This window comes from Sesamum indicum, unplaced genomic scaffold, assembly GCF_000512975.1.
Source record: "Sesamum indicum cultivar Zhongzhi No. 13 unplaced genomic scaffold, S_indicum_v1.0 scaffold00165, whole genome shotgun sequence".
NCBI lineage: Eukaryota > Viridiplantae > Streptophyta > Magnoliopsida > Lamiales > Pedaliaceae > Sesamum > Sesamum indicum.
The window spans coordinates 226,038-237,318 of NW_011628069.1; the positions used below are offsets into that span (position 1 = coordinate 226,038).

The following is an 11,281-nucleotide window of genomic DNA, read 5'->3' on the forward strand; positions in this document are numbered from 1 at the left end:
CATGTATTTTGTGTGGTGAGTTGTTTGAAGACTTCTACAGCCGAGAAAGGGATGAATGGATGTTCAGAGGAGCTGTTTACTTGACCAGTCCATCGTCGGAGTCCCATGAAAAGAATGAAGATATGAGTGGTTCTGCTATTCTAGGTCCTATAGTCCATGCAAACTGTATATCAGAAGACTCAGTTCATGATTTGAGACTGGCTTGTGATGTCAAATTGGTAAGCACTTACTAGCTCTGTTTTTTAGGCTTTGTTAACACCAAATTCATTTAGTTTGTTAGAATTAAAAAGGGTGGTCGAGATCCATTATATTCCTTGTGTGTTTTTTTTTTTTTGGGGGGTGGGAGTGGGGGTGAGGGGGCACAGGTTGTGGGGTTCTGTGGTCTGTTTGAAATATCTAATTACAGGAGAGGCCAGTATGGTCTATTTTGCTATGATGAGATCCGATAAAATCGAGAGTGGATCTTAAAGTGAAAAGTTTACAAGATGGTCTTGCCATTTGGCTCAAATGGGAACTTTTGTTAATATGTAATCAATGCAAACTTACTCTATATCTTGATCTGTTGTTACTGTTCTTCATCTGGAGAATGCTAATTTACCTGCCTGACTTTTTATTGTTTCAATTTGTAGGTATTGAATGCATAACATTTCAATTTCGCATGGATATGGCACCAAAGTGTATAAAAAAATTATATGCCCACACCTACAGCTCATCGCCGAGAAGTGAGCAGAAGTTTTGTATGTTTAGCTTTCAGCTTTTACAGATTGTGATTACTGCTTATGGTTCTGTGCATTGTAAACTGTTGCCTGTATGTTTTGTAACCTGTTCAGGGGTTTTCATTTTTCTGTATTTCAAAGGAAGGAAAATATATAGATGGGTGGTGGTTCTTATGGGTCTTAAAACGCCTCTTTTAATCACCGATGGAAAAGTTTCATCTTTGTTCCCGCATTTTTCTTGCTACATGTGGGGTAGTCTCATCACACTTACGACTTGCAAAGTACAAGAATAGTACCTATTTCTGCAGGGATTCAGTTTAGATGCAGTTCCTTTGCAAAAGGGCAGAATTTTGAATGATGTTAAAGATGAGAATTCTTTAAGCAAATACATTAACTGTTATCAAAGTATTGACAACACGGGTGTATATTGAATTGTTGTTATAGGATTAATCGGTATTGATGTTTGTTTGTATTATATATAGTTACATTAGTCGATGTTGATTGCATGGACCATAGCATTGTTGTTTATTAATGAAAAAGTCTAAAAGGAAGTCCTTTCGAGTCAACGACAGGCCTTCTCATTTCCAATGAGACTTTGAAATTGACCCGTTTCCTCTTGGTCCATGGAAAAAAGCAGACCATCATGTGATGAAGTAGTGATCCAATTCCTGTTCAATTCACATACTTTTATGATCCGAACGATACATCTTTATTAAATTAAAACATTGACATTGTCAAGATTATCACGAAATGGGAAAATTCTTACTTGAATTAGATTACATTAATTATATATTAAGTGTAGTTATTATATAATTGATTTAGATTTAGTCAAATTCAATTGGAATTTGGATTTTACATCGAAATGACAGAAATCAATGTTGAGCTCCATCACAGCTTGGAATGTGAGGATTTCTGCGTTAGGAGCTGTTGTCTGTTTTGTTGCAATGAAGAGCCAGGACCTATTTCATTTATTCATCAAGCGAAACCCGCTTTACAGCTCACACCATCTTCCCGGAAGACATAAAAAAAAAAAAAAAAAACAAACCCCAGCAAGCAAAACCAACTCTGTTTCTGAGTAATCTCTTTTACAAAAACCACCTAAATTAATAGTCTTAATTCAGACATCCACCAATACACACATATGTACACACACACGCACATACACTCTGATCTCTGGACACTAATAATTAATTTTCACCAATTTAGTACTTGAAATTTGGAAAGAAATAGGTAATTCCATGACAAAGTAGCATATAAAATACAAGTGATGAGTCTATGGTTGATGGTGCTGTGTGTAGATGTAGTCCAAGTGAGCTTCAGCAACCATTCTTCTCTTCCAACAGCCCTCATCTTTATCTCCACATTCCTCCAATCCCATCAACTGTCCAAAATATCACACCACAAAATTGTCCAAAAATTACAAACTCAAGAAACCCACTAATTACACACACACACAGAAAAGAAAAAGGAAAAAATTAACAGAGACAAACCTTTTCAAATGATCTTACACTGGACAAATCATCATCTTGCAGAGTGATTTGATCAGGAGTGTGGGCTGCACACAAAGACAAGAATCTTGAATTTCAACATTAAAATGAGAGAGTAGGCATGAATGAATATTCAATCTATGTGTTGTAAGAAGAGAAGTAGGTACCTGATTCTGACTGATGTGCAGAAACGATGAAGAGAAGAAGAAGAAGAAGAAAGAGAGAGATGATGATTGGTAGTTGAGAGAGATGCAGATGCTTCATTTGTGTGTGTGTGTGTGTGTGTTTGCACTTTGCAGAGGTGAGTGAGGAGGGACAAAGGCAAAGGCAAAGGGGATCTTATGCTGTTGCTGCTGAGTTTTGTATTCCCACAAATTTCTTTTGTTTTTTAATACTAAAAACATAAAACTTAGTACCTTAACACAAAAGTTTGGGTTCACTGTTCTAGAAATGCACACACCTCCACTCCCACCACTTTGTTTTCTGCCCAAATTATATTTTTAATTATTGCTAATAATGCATCCCAAAGTTTCTCTGTCCCTTTCTCAGGAAATTCTAGTTCCAATCTAATCCGATTTAATTTGAATGAATTATATGGCAAGTGTAATATACTTTTATGTGATTAATGTATTATTTAAAGAAAATAACCAATCACATAATACACTTGCTCTGTGATCAATTTAATTCGATCAAATCTGTTCAGGTGTAGAACTTTCCCTTTATATATGTGTTAAGTACTTGAAGGGAAGGCTTGATTATGAATGAGAGTCTTCTCAATTTGATAAATTAATCGAATCAAATTAAAAAAAAAATAAAAAAATTGTTACACATTGAAATTAAACTAAAAAAATTAAGTTTGGTATTCGTGTTTTATTGTATTGAAAATTTTCTATTTAGTTGGTTTTGATTTTTAAAGTGATTATCGGATTTTTACCTAATGTTGAAATATAGTTTTTTTGTATTTATATAGTTGTTAAATATATTTTATTAATTTACTATTAATTTTTGAAAAAAGATAAAGTCTACTTATTATTTTCAGTATTTAACTTTTAAATATTTTTTGTATTTTAATGAGAATTTTAGTTACCAAAATATTGAATTGAGTATAAAAAGAATAAATAATTATCAAAATCGAACCAATTGATTTGGTCATTGTTGCGTATAGCATTTGGCGTACCAAAATTTCGATTCTATTCGTTTCAATTATTAATGAATGCACTTATCATGATATATTTAAAAAATAATAGTTATAAAATACCTACAATAATACTTATAGTCTGACTGGTTTGATGTAATTAAATTTAATCCAGTTTTTAGGCAACGTTGTTAGCGTTTTTCTAATGACTATGGACCGCACCTGCTGCTCTAATAACTTAATATTTTTGTGTGTTTCTTTTTAATAAATTAATCTAATTGGATATGAAAACTGGAGAAATGAATTTGAAGTTAATGGGGATTGATATTTTGGATGTCTGATAATCAACCGCAAAAGAAAAACACTACTTTCCATCCCACTTTCGCTTCGATTCCATATGTTGAGAATGATGTCTTAATCGAGTGGTTGAGTATTATAAATTTGGATGTGGATATTTATTTCATTTAATATTAGTAATTTTATTTAACGTGCGTTTATTAATCGAGTCGATGTATTTCTCAATTTATATAAATTACGTAATCAACATTTCATAAAAAAACAATCTTCTTTCATATTCTCTTTCTTTATTTTCTTGTTTGAGTGAAGTGAATGATGTAATGAATTCGTGGATAAAAATATGGGAATCATCGAATTTGGAATATTTTGTCCAAAGTCAAAAAAGTAGATTCTCTATTGTCCCCATTTTCACGCATCTTCTCCTCATTCATCGTTTCTCCCATAATTATTTATGCTTTTTCGATAAGACCGTCCACTAAAATTTCCATACCAACTTATCAAAATGATTTCATTTTTTATTTTATAAAAATAAATTACTATAATTTCGAAATTATTTAATTTTTTAAAAATATTCATTTCTCTTTTAAATCTTTAAAAAAAAACCTTCTATTAAATTTTTGGCTAAGCATTTTCTTTTCCATTTTTTCAATTTTTTTTCCCAATGAATATATGAATTTCTGGTGCATAAGCATTACTATCAAGAATGGGCTTGGCCCGACCCAGCCAGGCCCATCACGTGTGGGCCCAATTCTGGTTGTAGTTTAGGCCTCTCTTACCCAATCCATTTCCAACTCTGCCCAAAATATTCGTTTGCAACAGGTTTTATGAAACTTAATTAATTAATATAATAAGTATTACAACACGTGTGTTATATTTAATGACTCATCAATTATCCTATTTCAATTATAAATTAATCATATAATAAAATTTAATTCACTTGCCATACGATTGAAATTGAATAAAATAGATGTCCAATTTAAATAGAATCAAAATATTAAATACTATCAATTGTTACGATTTAGATTAAAATCGAATGTCATGGGTTCAAATTCTTACCGAGCGGTACGGTGGGATTAAACATCGTTCCTGACTTGCTGATTTAGATTTTTGATGATAATAAATCAATTATATAAATTCTTAAAAAAAAATGCTAAATTGATAAAACAGAATATACTTAACTCATTTGTACGTTTAATTTAGATCCATCGATTCAAAATCAAGCAGACAGTCCCTAAAAATGAGAATGTTCATCAAATCAAATTCAGGTCAAAATCTGAAAATATTTGGTAATTTACATTATGATCATTTAAATTCTACTTACATATTTCCAACTTCAGTACAAGTTTGTAATGAGAAACATAAAGAAAAAGAAAAAAAATAAAAATAAAGAAGCAAATTGAAGCCTAATGACTTGTTACAATATAGTTTGTGGAGCTACGGTGATTAAATTGAACGACATGCAAATTTTGGTGAAAGATACTGTGTGACAATTAGGTTATCTTATTTGGGATAGAAAAAATTCTTTCTAAATCATATTTGATTTAATCAAATCAATTACACAGCAATTGTGATACACTTATCATATAACTTTGACCACTTTTTCCTGAACTATATACCACGACAAGTGCAGTGCTTTTGCTTATAATTGGTTCAGGTTTAGCCAAACCCAATTTTGATTTAAATTTCTCAAAGGATAGTTAGATAGTATAAGGAGAAGAATGCAAGCAACCTCATTGTGATATCGCAAATGAGCAAATTACCCCTTTATAAAAAAAATAAATATCAATTTTTCTTCCTGTAATTATAAATATATTATATTTATTATATAATTAATTCAAATTTAACTAAATTTGACGGGAACAAAATTTCCCTAGCCAGACTTCCTTTTTACCCAAGGGAAAAGTCCATCCCACATGATTGTTTGTGGATATTCTCTCTGTTTTATGGCTCCATTTCTGGTGATGGTGTGGTGGGCCTTTCCTCCTCCCTGTAAAATCCAAACAGTCCCCCTTCTACTTTCCACATCAATTACCCTCATGCCAGACCATATATTACTTGACTGACATTTTTGCCCTTTGACTCCATTGAGTTATTCTTTTTTACATTTTTATGTATGATGCTTACCTTCCACCTCATAAGAAAATTTCATTAATAACTTTTATTCTTTCTTTCTGTCATATCTTGGCTGCCTATATTTAAGGATGAAGCATTACAGTCTGCCAATTAATATTGGAGGAATTTCTTTGTTATTCTTCTCAAGATTTAAGTAGTGCCAAGGGTAAAAGTGTCAGTTTCATACTGAGTTGCTTTGGCATGAGAAATATTGCTAAAACATATTCACCAACCTTTGTTGTAATCCTAAGTTTTATTATGACTTTAGGATTATAAATCAAAAGAACCCATTACATTAATAATAACATACAACATTTAAATTAGAATTATCCCTAAAACAGGTAATTAAGATATTAATATTAAATAATTTTTTTATCTAATAATTTAAATTTTAAAATAAAATGATTGTTTAATATAGTATTTGAGTCAGATCAAATTTAAATATGAATCTCGTTACTACATATTTATAAATAAAGGATTTTAATGAAGGAGTGCGCGTTAATATATAATATTAAGTAATCAGGTGATCGTTTAACATGCAATGAAACTTGTCCACAGCCCCTTTAATTTTAATATTAAATATATAGTTCATAATAATTATTTTCTAAATCTAACTTGAAACTTCTAAAAATAAAAATAAATATCAGAATCCATCCACAGCCACTCCTTTATATATAAAAAAATTATCAGAATAGAGGAAGACGAGGTCAAAATTCAAATAAAGAAAAACAAAATTTAGTTTTTTTTTTCATGTGAAAATAAAAATAAGATAATTACACTGATCTCCCCTAAAATTTGGTGTAGTTACGTACATATCTTTTAGTTTGAAAATTATATTTAATATTCTTGAAATTTACTTTCGTGTAACAAATAACTTTCTCAACTAACCAAAATTCAATGAATTTCCTAATATTAAAAACCGAATAAAAATTCATATTTGCCTTCTATTGATTTATTTTTAATTTATTGCACACTAAATAAATCTCTTCATGATCAAATTATCCTTCTACATTTTCACAACTTAATACATATGAGGAGGTATATTTTCACCGTTATAAAGGTAGTTTAATCAGAAAAAATATACTTGACTTGCAATAAATCAATAATAAGGCAATTGAGAATAAATATTAATTTTTTGTTAATATCAATAAATCCTGTGAATTTTGACTAACAAGATGTAAGCAAATTTCATGGGTATTAAATATAATTTTGTAAAACACAAAAATTTTATATGTAACTGCACTAAATCTCATGTGCGGCGTAATTATCCCAAAAAATGAAAACATAACAAATAAAATTTAAATATAGAGAGCCTGGTAGTAGGGGTGAAATGGTAAATCGCAAAATTCACCAGAAAAGACGGGGTTACTTGAAGGAGGGGTGGTGATGGAGCGATAATATCGACGGTCCAACTACCACACCCTTTATATACAGCCACTCTCCTCCTCACTCCCACCAGACTCTCTTTTCTGTTGTTTTTCTGCTCTATTCGATTTGTATAACATAGTAATAAACATGTCTTGCTACAAGGGGAAATACGCTGGTGAATTTTCTTTGGCTTGATTTCTGTTGGATTTTTGAGCGAGTATTATGATAATGTCTACTCGGCTGTAGTTTTTTGTGAAATGACTGTGTTTGGTTTAGTCTTGTGTCATTTCGAGCTGGGCTTAGATTATGTTTCCATGTTCACGATTAATTTTGAATCAAGAATTTCTTTGTTGATCGTAATAAATGATCTCTACGAGTGCAGCGTGTGATTTATTCTCAAGACTGCGTTCATTGTTAATCTGATGTATTACTTATGATGTCTGGTTGTATTCAACCCTGTTTTAGGGACGTTAATGATTTCTTATAGGTGGATTGATACGTGTTCTGTATTTACCTACGTTTGCATGTTGATCCCTGTTTCTATGGCTGGTATCTTGTAATATGAATTTTAGAATGAATTCAGATAGAGTGTGTTGATTCTATGCTCTCTCTTTCGCTTCTTGGTGACAAATTTTCTGTTTGGCGAGTAACGGGTTGGATCCCTTGTGTTAGATTAATTTGTTGAGTCCTATGGAAAACTTGTTTTATTTGTAATAAACCTCATCTTAGATCAGTTCTATGATGTTTTTCACGTCTATTCACTTTTCTTCCGACTGTGTCCGTTTTGCAGATGAGCTTATTGCTAATGCTACATACATTGGCACCCCCGGGAAGGGTATTCTTGCTGCCGATGAGTCTACCGGCACAATTGGCAAGCGTTTATCGAGCATCAATGTTGAGAATGTCGAGTCAAATAGGAGGGCTCTGCGTGAGCTTCTTTTCACCACCCCTGGTGTCCTTCAGTACCTCAGTGGAGTTATCCTCTTTGAGGAAACTCTGTATCAGAAAACAGCTGCAGGTATATTTAATGAGCAAGACTTGTGGTTTGTGCAATGTGCAAGTGCCATGTTGAAAAATTAAAGAAATCGAACTAATATATTTATTTCTATGATGCAGGTAAGCCATTCGTTGATGTCATGAAAGAAGGTGGTGTTCTCCCTGGTATTAAGGTTGACAAGGGCACTGTCGAGCTTGCCGGGACCAACGGTGAGACGACAACCCAAGGTCTTGATGATCTTGCCCAACGCTGCCAAAAATACTATTCAGCCGGTGCTAGGTTTGCCAAATGGAGGGCTGTGCTGAAGATCGGTCCCAATGAGCCATCACAGCTTGCTATCAATGAGAATGCCAACGGCTTAGCGCGTTACGCAATCATCTGCCAGGAGAATGGTCTGGTGCCTATTGTTGAGCCTGAAATCCTCGTCGATGGCCCCCATGACATTAAGAAGTGTGCGGACGTGACAGAACGTGTTCTTGCCGCTTGCTACAAGGCACTCAATGATCACCATGTCCTCTTGGAGGGAACTCTTTTGAAACCCAACATGGTGACCCCTGGCTCTGATGCCAAAAAGGTTGCTCCGGAGGTGATTGCTGAGCACACCGTCCGTGCGTTGCAGCGCACTATGCCTGCTGCAGTGCCGGCTGTGGTGTTCTTGTCTGGTGGGCAGAGTGAGGAGGAGGCGACTGTGAACCTAAATGCCATGAACAAACTGAAGACCAAGAAGCCATGGAGCCTGTCTTTCTCGTACGGGCGTGCTCTTCAGCAGAGCACCCTCAAAGCTTGGGCTGGAAAGGTGGAAAACATCCCAAAGGCCCAGACAGTATTCCATGCAAGGTGCAAGGCCAACTCCGAAGCAACACTTGGAACTTACCAGGGCGGTGCGGCAATGAGCGAGGGCGCGTCTGAGAGCCTCCATGTTAAAGACTACAAGTACTAAGTTAATATTTTGCTGGACAAATGGTTCTCACTTGTTATTTTAGAGTTAGAACAGACATGAAATAAGCCACGACCACAGCTACGGCTTATCACATGACTGTTTCTGTCCGGATCCGGCGCACGTCTTATTTTGATTCCCCGACAATTTTCTGCTTTAATGCGGAGAGAGTAATTGGCGAAATAGTTATAGACTTTGTATTTCCTCATTTTAAAGCCTAGTTTTTTCATCTTTGTAGACTTGTATTTGAATAATTAGCTTGAGGAACATCAGGCTGTTTTTGCACGTAATGCAGTTGTCCGAATACTTCATCATCAATATGCTGACTGATTCTAATTTAACTTGGAGTTATCAGATGTAACTCAGCCAGTTGATTATATAGTTGAGAAAGAGTCCATCTTATAGTTCAGTTCTCCCGAGTTGCTGAAAAATCAGGTGAAGTTCTTTTGTTGAATGGATGCAACATGTTTGTAGTATCCGACTCATTCCATCATACTTTCATTGCACGAAATATTATCCGTTCTGGCTTTATATGAGTTTTACAATTTTATTGTTTGAGAAAATATATGGAGAGGAGAGTTTAAAACTCTGAAACTCCTAATTTGTTTGCAAGATGGTTTTTTGGATGTTTTGTGAAGGGATAGCCCACATCCAGGAAATGCGTTGTCTACCCCGGAAACACGTACCCTTTCTCTTGGTAATAAGATGAAGATCACGTACTGAAAATCAGGTCATCTCTACCACTAACAGGAGATTGATTTAAAAAAAACAACTTAATAAGGAAAATGAGAATGAAACAATAAAACCTTCTAAAAAAGGATTGTGGGAAGAGTGTATTTCTGGGAATTAAGGGCCCGACAGCTTCCTCAGATTTTGTCAGTAGTTAGTCAAATCAAACAACTGACTACGCAATATATATTTGATCAGTTTTACGTTTTGCAAACCCTCTAACTCATCAGTTCTATTTGACTGCTGATGTATAAGTTGTCTCTCTGTAACCTACTGATTTTAACCAGTTCTGGGGGAAACCATAAATTGAATTTGCCTTTAACTCATTTTTTTTTTTCAATTTATATACAATAACGGAAAATTGTAATTTTCGTTCTATCACTTAATTAGATGATAATTTTGATTTTGTAAAAATTAATTTTTATAATTTTTAAAAATTCAATAATTTTGATCCCATTTGATTGAAAAGCCCCAATTATAAAAGTCATGTGCCCGATATATGCAATTTTCTAGCCAAAAAAAAAAAAGTTTAAAAATACCAAAATTTTAAAATTAAAAGATAAGTTAAATAAATCAATTCGTGTAGGATTAAAATTACTTTCTCCTAAATTACAGGACAAAAATTATAATATTTTTTTTCATTTAAAAAAACAATATGTATTTGAAAAAATTGTTAATAGGAACGAAACATTCTGGATTGAAAATATATAAAATAAATAAATTAATATGTTTGCATTCTTTAAAACAGATAAAAAAAAATTAAATGAAAATATACAAAAACAAACAGGACTAAATTTTCATCAGCTTTCAGCTTATTTGGGGTTCCGTAGATGAGTAGGGCAGCAGCACAGGCGGTCCAGTTCCTGGATGGCCGAGAAATAGTAATAACTTGTTTGGCTTGCGAATTCCGTACACTTGCTGCTGACTAATTCAATTTTGAACTTTTTCATTTATGTTATTGCATCAATACTTCAATTATCATCACTTAGCACCATATTTATCTAAGTTCAAACTCAACTTTAATATTTTGATAAAAGAATAAAATTGCAAAGAAGTTCTTATTATTTTAAGAAAATAAGATCTTATTAATTTTGGAATGCCCATAAGGAGAAAATAAAAGGACTAAAAAATAGATTAATAGAGAATTACTTAATATACGAAAGCATGAGACGAGTATGTTTTAATTTACTAGAAAATATTGAAATAAAATAAGAAATGTATAATTAATTTATTTTTTTCGAAAATAAATGAATGTTCAATTAATTAATTTGTGATTTTTCTTGTTATTCAATTGAGAAAATTAATTTTACTTTTAGTATAAATATAAAAAGATCGGTAGTTTAATGTAATTAATTAACATGTATATATATATATATTAATTGAATGAATTGCGCACTAGTTATAAATAAATTTGTTCCTCTAGTTAATTTATACATTAATTACCATTTATCCTTAATGTGATTATGATGACTTAAAATTATTTTCGAATAGGGAAAATATTAT

At 32.7% G+C, this 11,281-nt stretch overlaps 3 protein-coding genes across 3 annotated transcripts in view; 2 read left to right on the top strand and 1 right to left on the bottom strand.

Annotated features, from left to right (window-relative positions):
• LOC105179553 (polyadenylation and cleavage factor homolog 4-like) overlaps positions 1-938 on the top strand; it is a 7,623-nt gene extending 6,685 nt beyond the window's left edge. The window contains 2 exon segments of the mRNA XM_011103203.2: positions 1-218; positions 630-938. The exon segment at positions 1-218 is cut by the window's left edge and continues 10 nt beyond it. Of these exon segments, the coding sequence (XP_011101505.2) occupies positions 1-218; positions 630-644 (233 nt within the window). The 3' untranslated portion in view covers positions 645-938.
• Positions 939-1,661: 723 nt separating this feature from the next.
• Positions 1,662-2,580, bottom strand: LOC105179537 (putative phytosulfokines 6). Its single transcript, XM_011103189.2, has 3 exons — positions 2,371-2,580; positions 2,207-2,271; positions 1,662-2,097 (listed from the first exon to the last, which is right to left on the bottom strand). Exons 1-3 carry the CDS (start codon positions 2,465-2,467, stop codon positions 1,990-1,992), a joined length of 270 nt encoding a protein of 89 aa, XP_011101491.1. The 5' UTR covers positions 2,468-2,580; the 3' UTR covers positions 1,662-1,989.
• A 4,585-nt stretch (positions 2,581-7,165) lies between these two features.
• LOC105179538 (fructose-bisphosphate aldolase 3, cytoplasmic) lies at positions 7,166-9,458 on the top strand. Its single transcript, XM_011103190.2, has 3 exons — positions 7,166-7,290; positions 7,906-8,133; positions 8,232-9,458. The coding sequence occupies exons 1-3, from the start codon at positions 7,263-7,265 to the stop codon at positions 9,050-9,052; spliced, it is 1,077 nt and encodes a 358-aa protein (XP_011101492.1). The 5' UTR covers positions 7,166-7,262; the 3' UTR covers positions 9,053-9,458.
• The last annotated feature ends 1,823 nt before the right edge of the window (positions 9,459-11,281 follow it).

Bases quoted from the DNA above. Each gene is read 5' to 3' on its own strand.
- LOC105179537 (XM_011103189.2), bottom strand. From the start codon at position 2,467: ATGAAGCATCTGCATCTCTCTCAACTACCAATCATCATCTCTCTCTTT. The intron at 2,272-2,370 runs GTACCTACTTCT...CTTTGTGTGCAG, and splicing joins TGCACATCAGTCAGAATCAG to CCCACACTCCTGATCAAATC. The intron at 2,098-2,206 runs GTTTGTCTCTGT...TATTTTGGACAG, and splicing joins GTGTAAGATCATTTGAAAAG to TTGATGGGATTGGAGGAATG.
- LOC105179538 (XM_011103190.2), top strand. From the start codon at position 7,263: ATGTCTTGCTACAAGGGGAAATACGCTG. The intron at 7,291-7,905 runs GTGAATTTTCTT...TCCGTTTTGCAG, and splicing joins CTACAAGGGGAAATACGCTG to ATGAGCTTATTGCTAATGCT. The intron at 8,134-8,231 runs GTATATTTAATG...TCTATGATGCAG, and splicing joins GTATCAGAAAACAGCTGCAG to GTAAGCCATTCGTTGATGTC.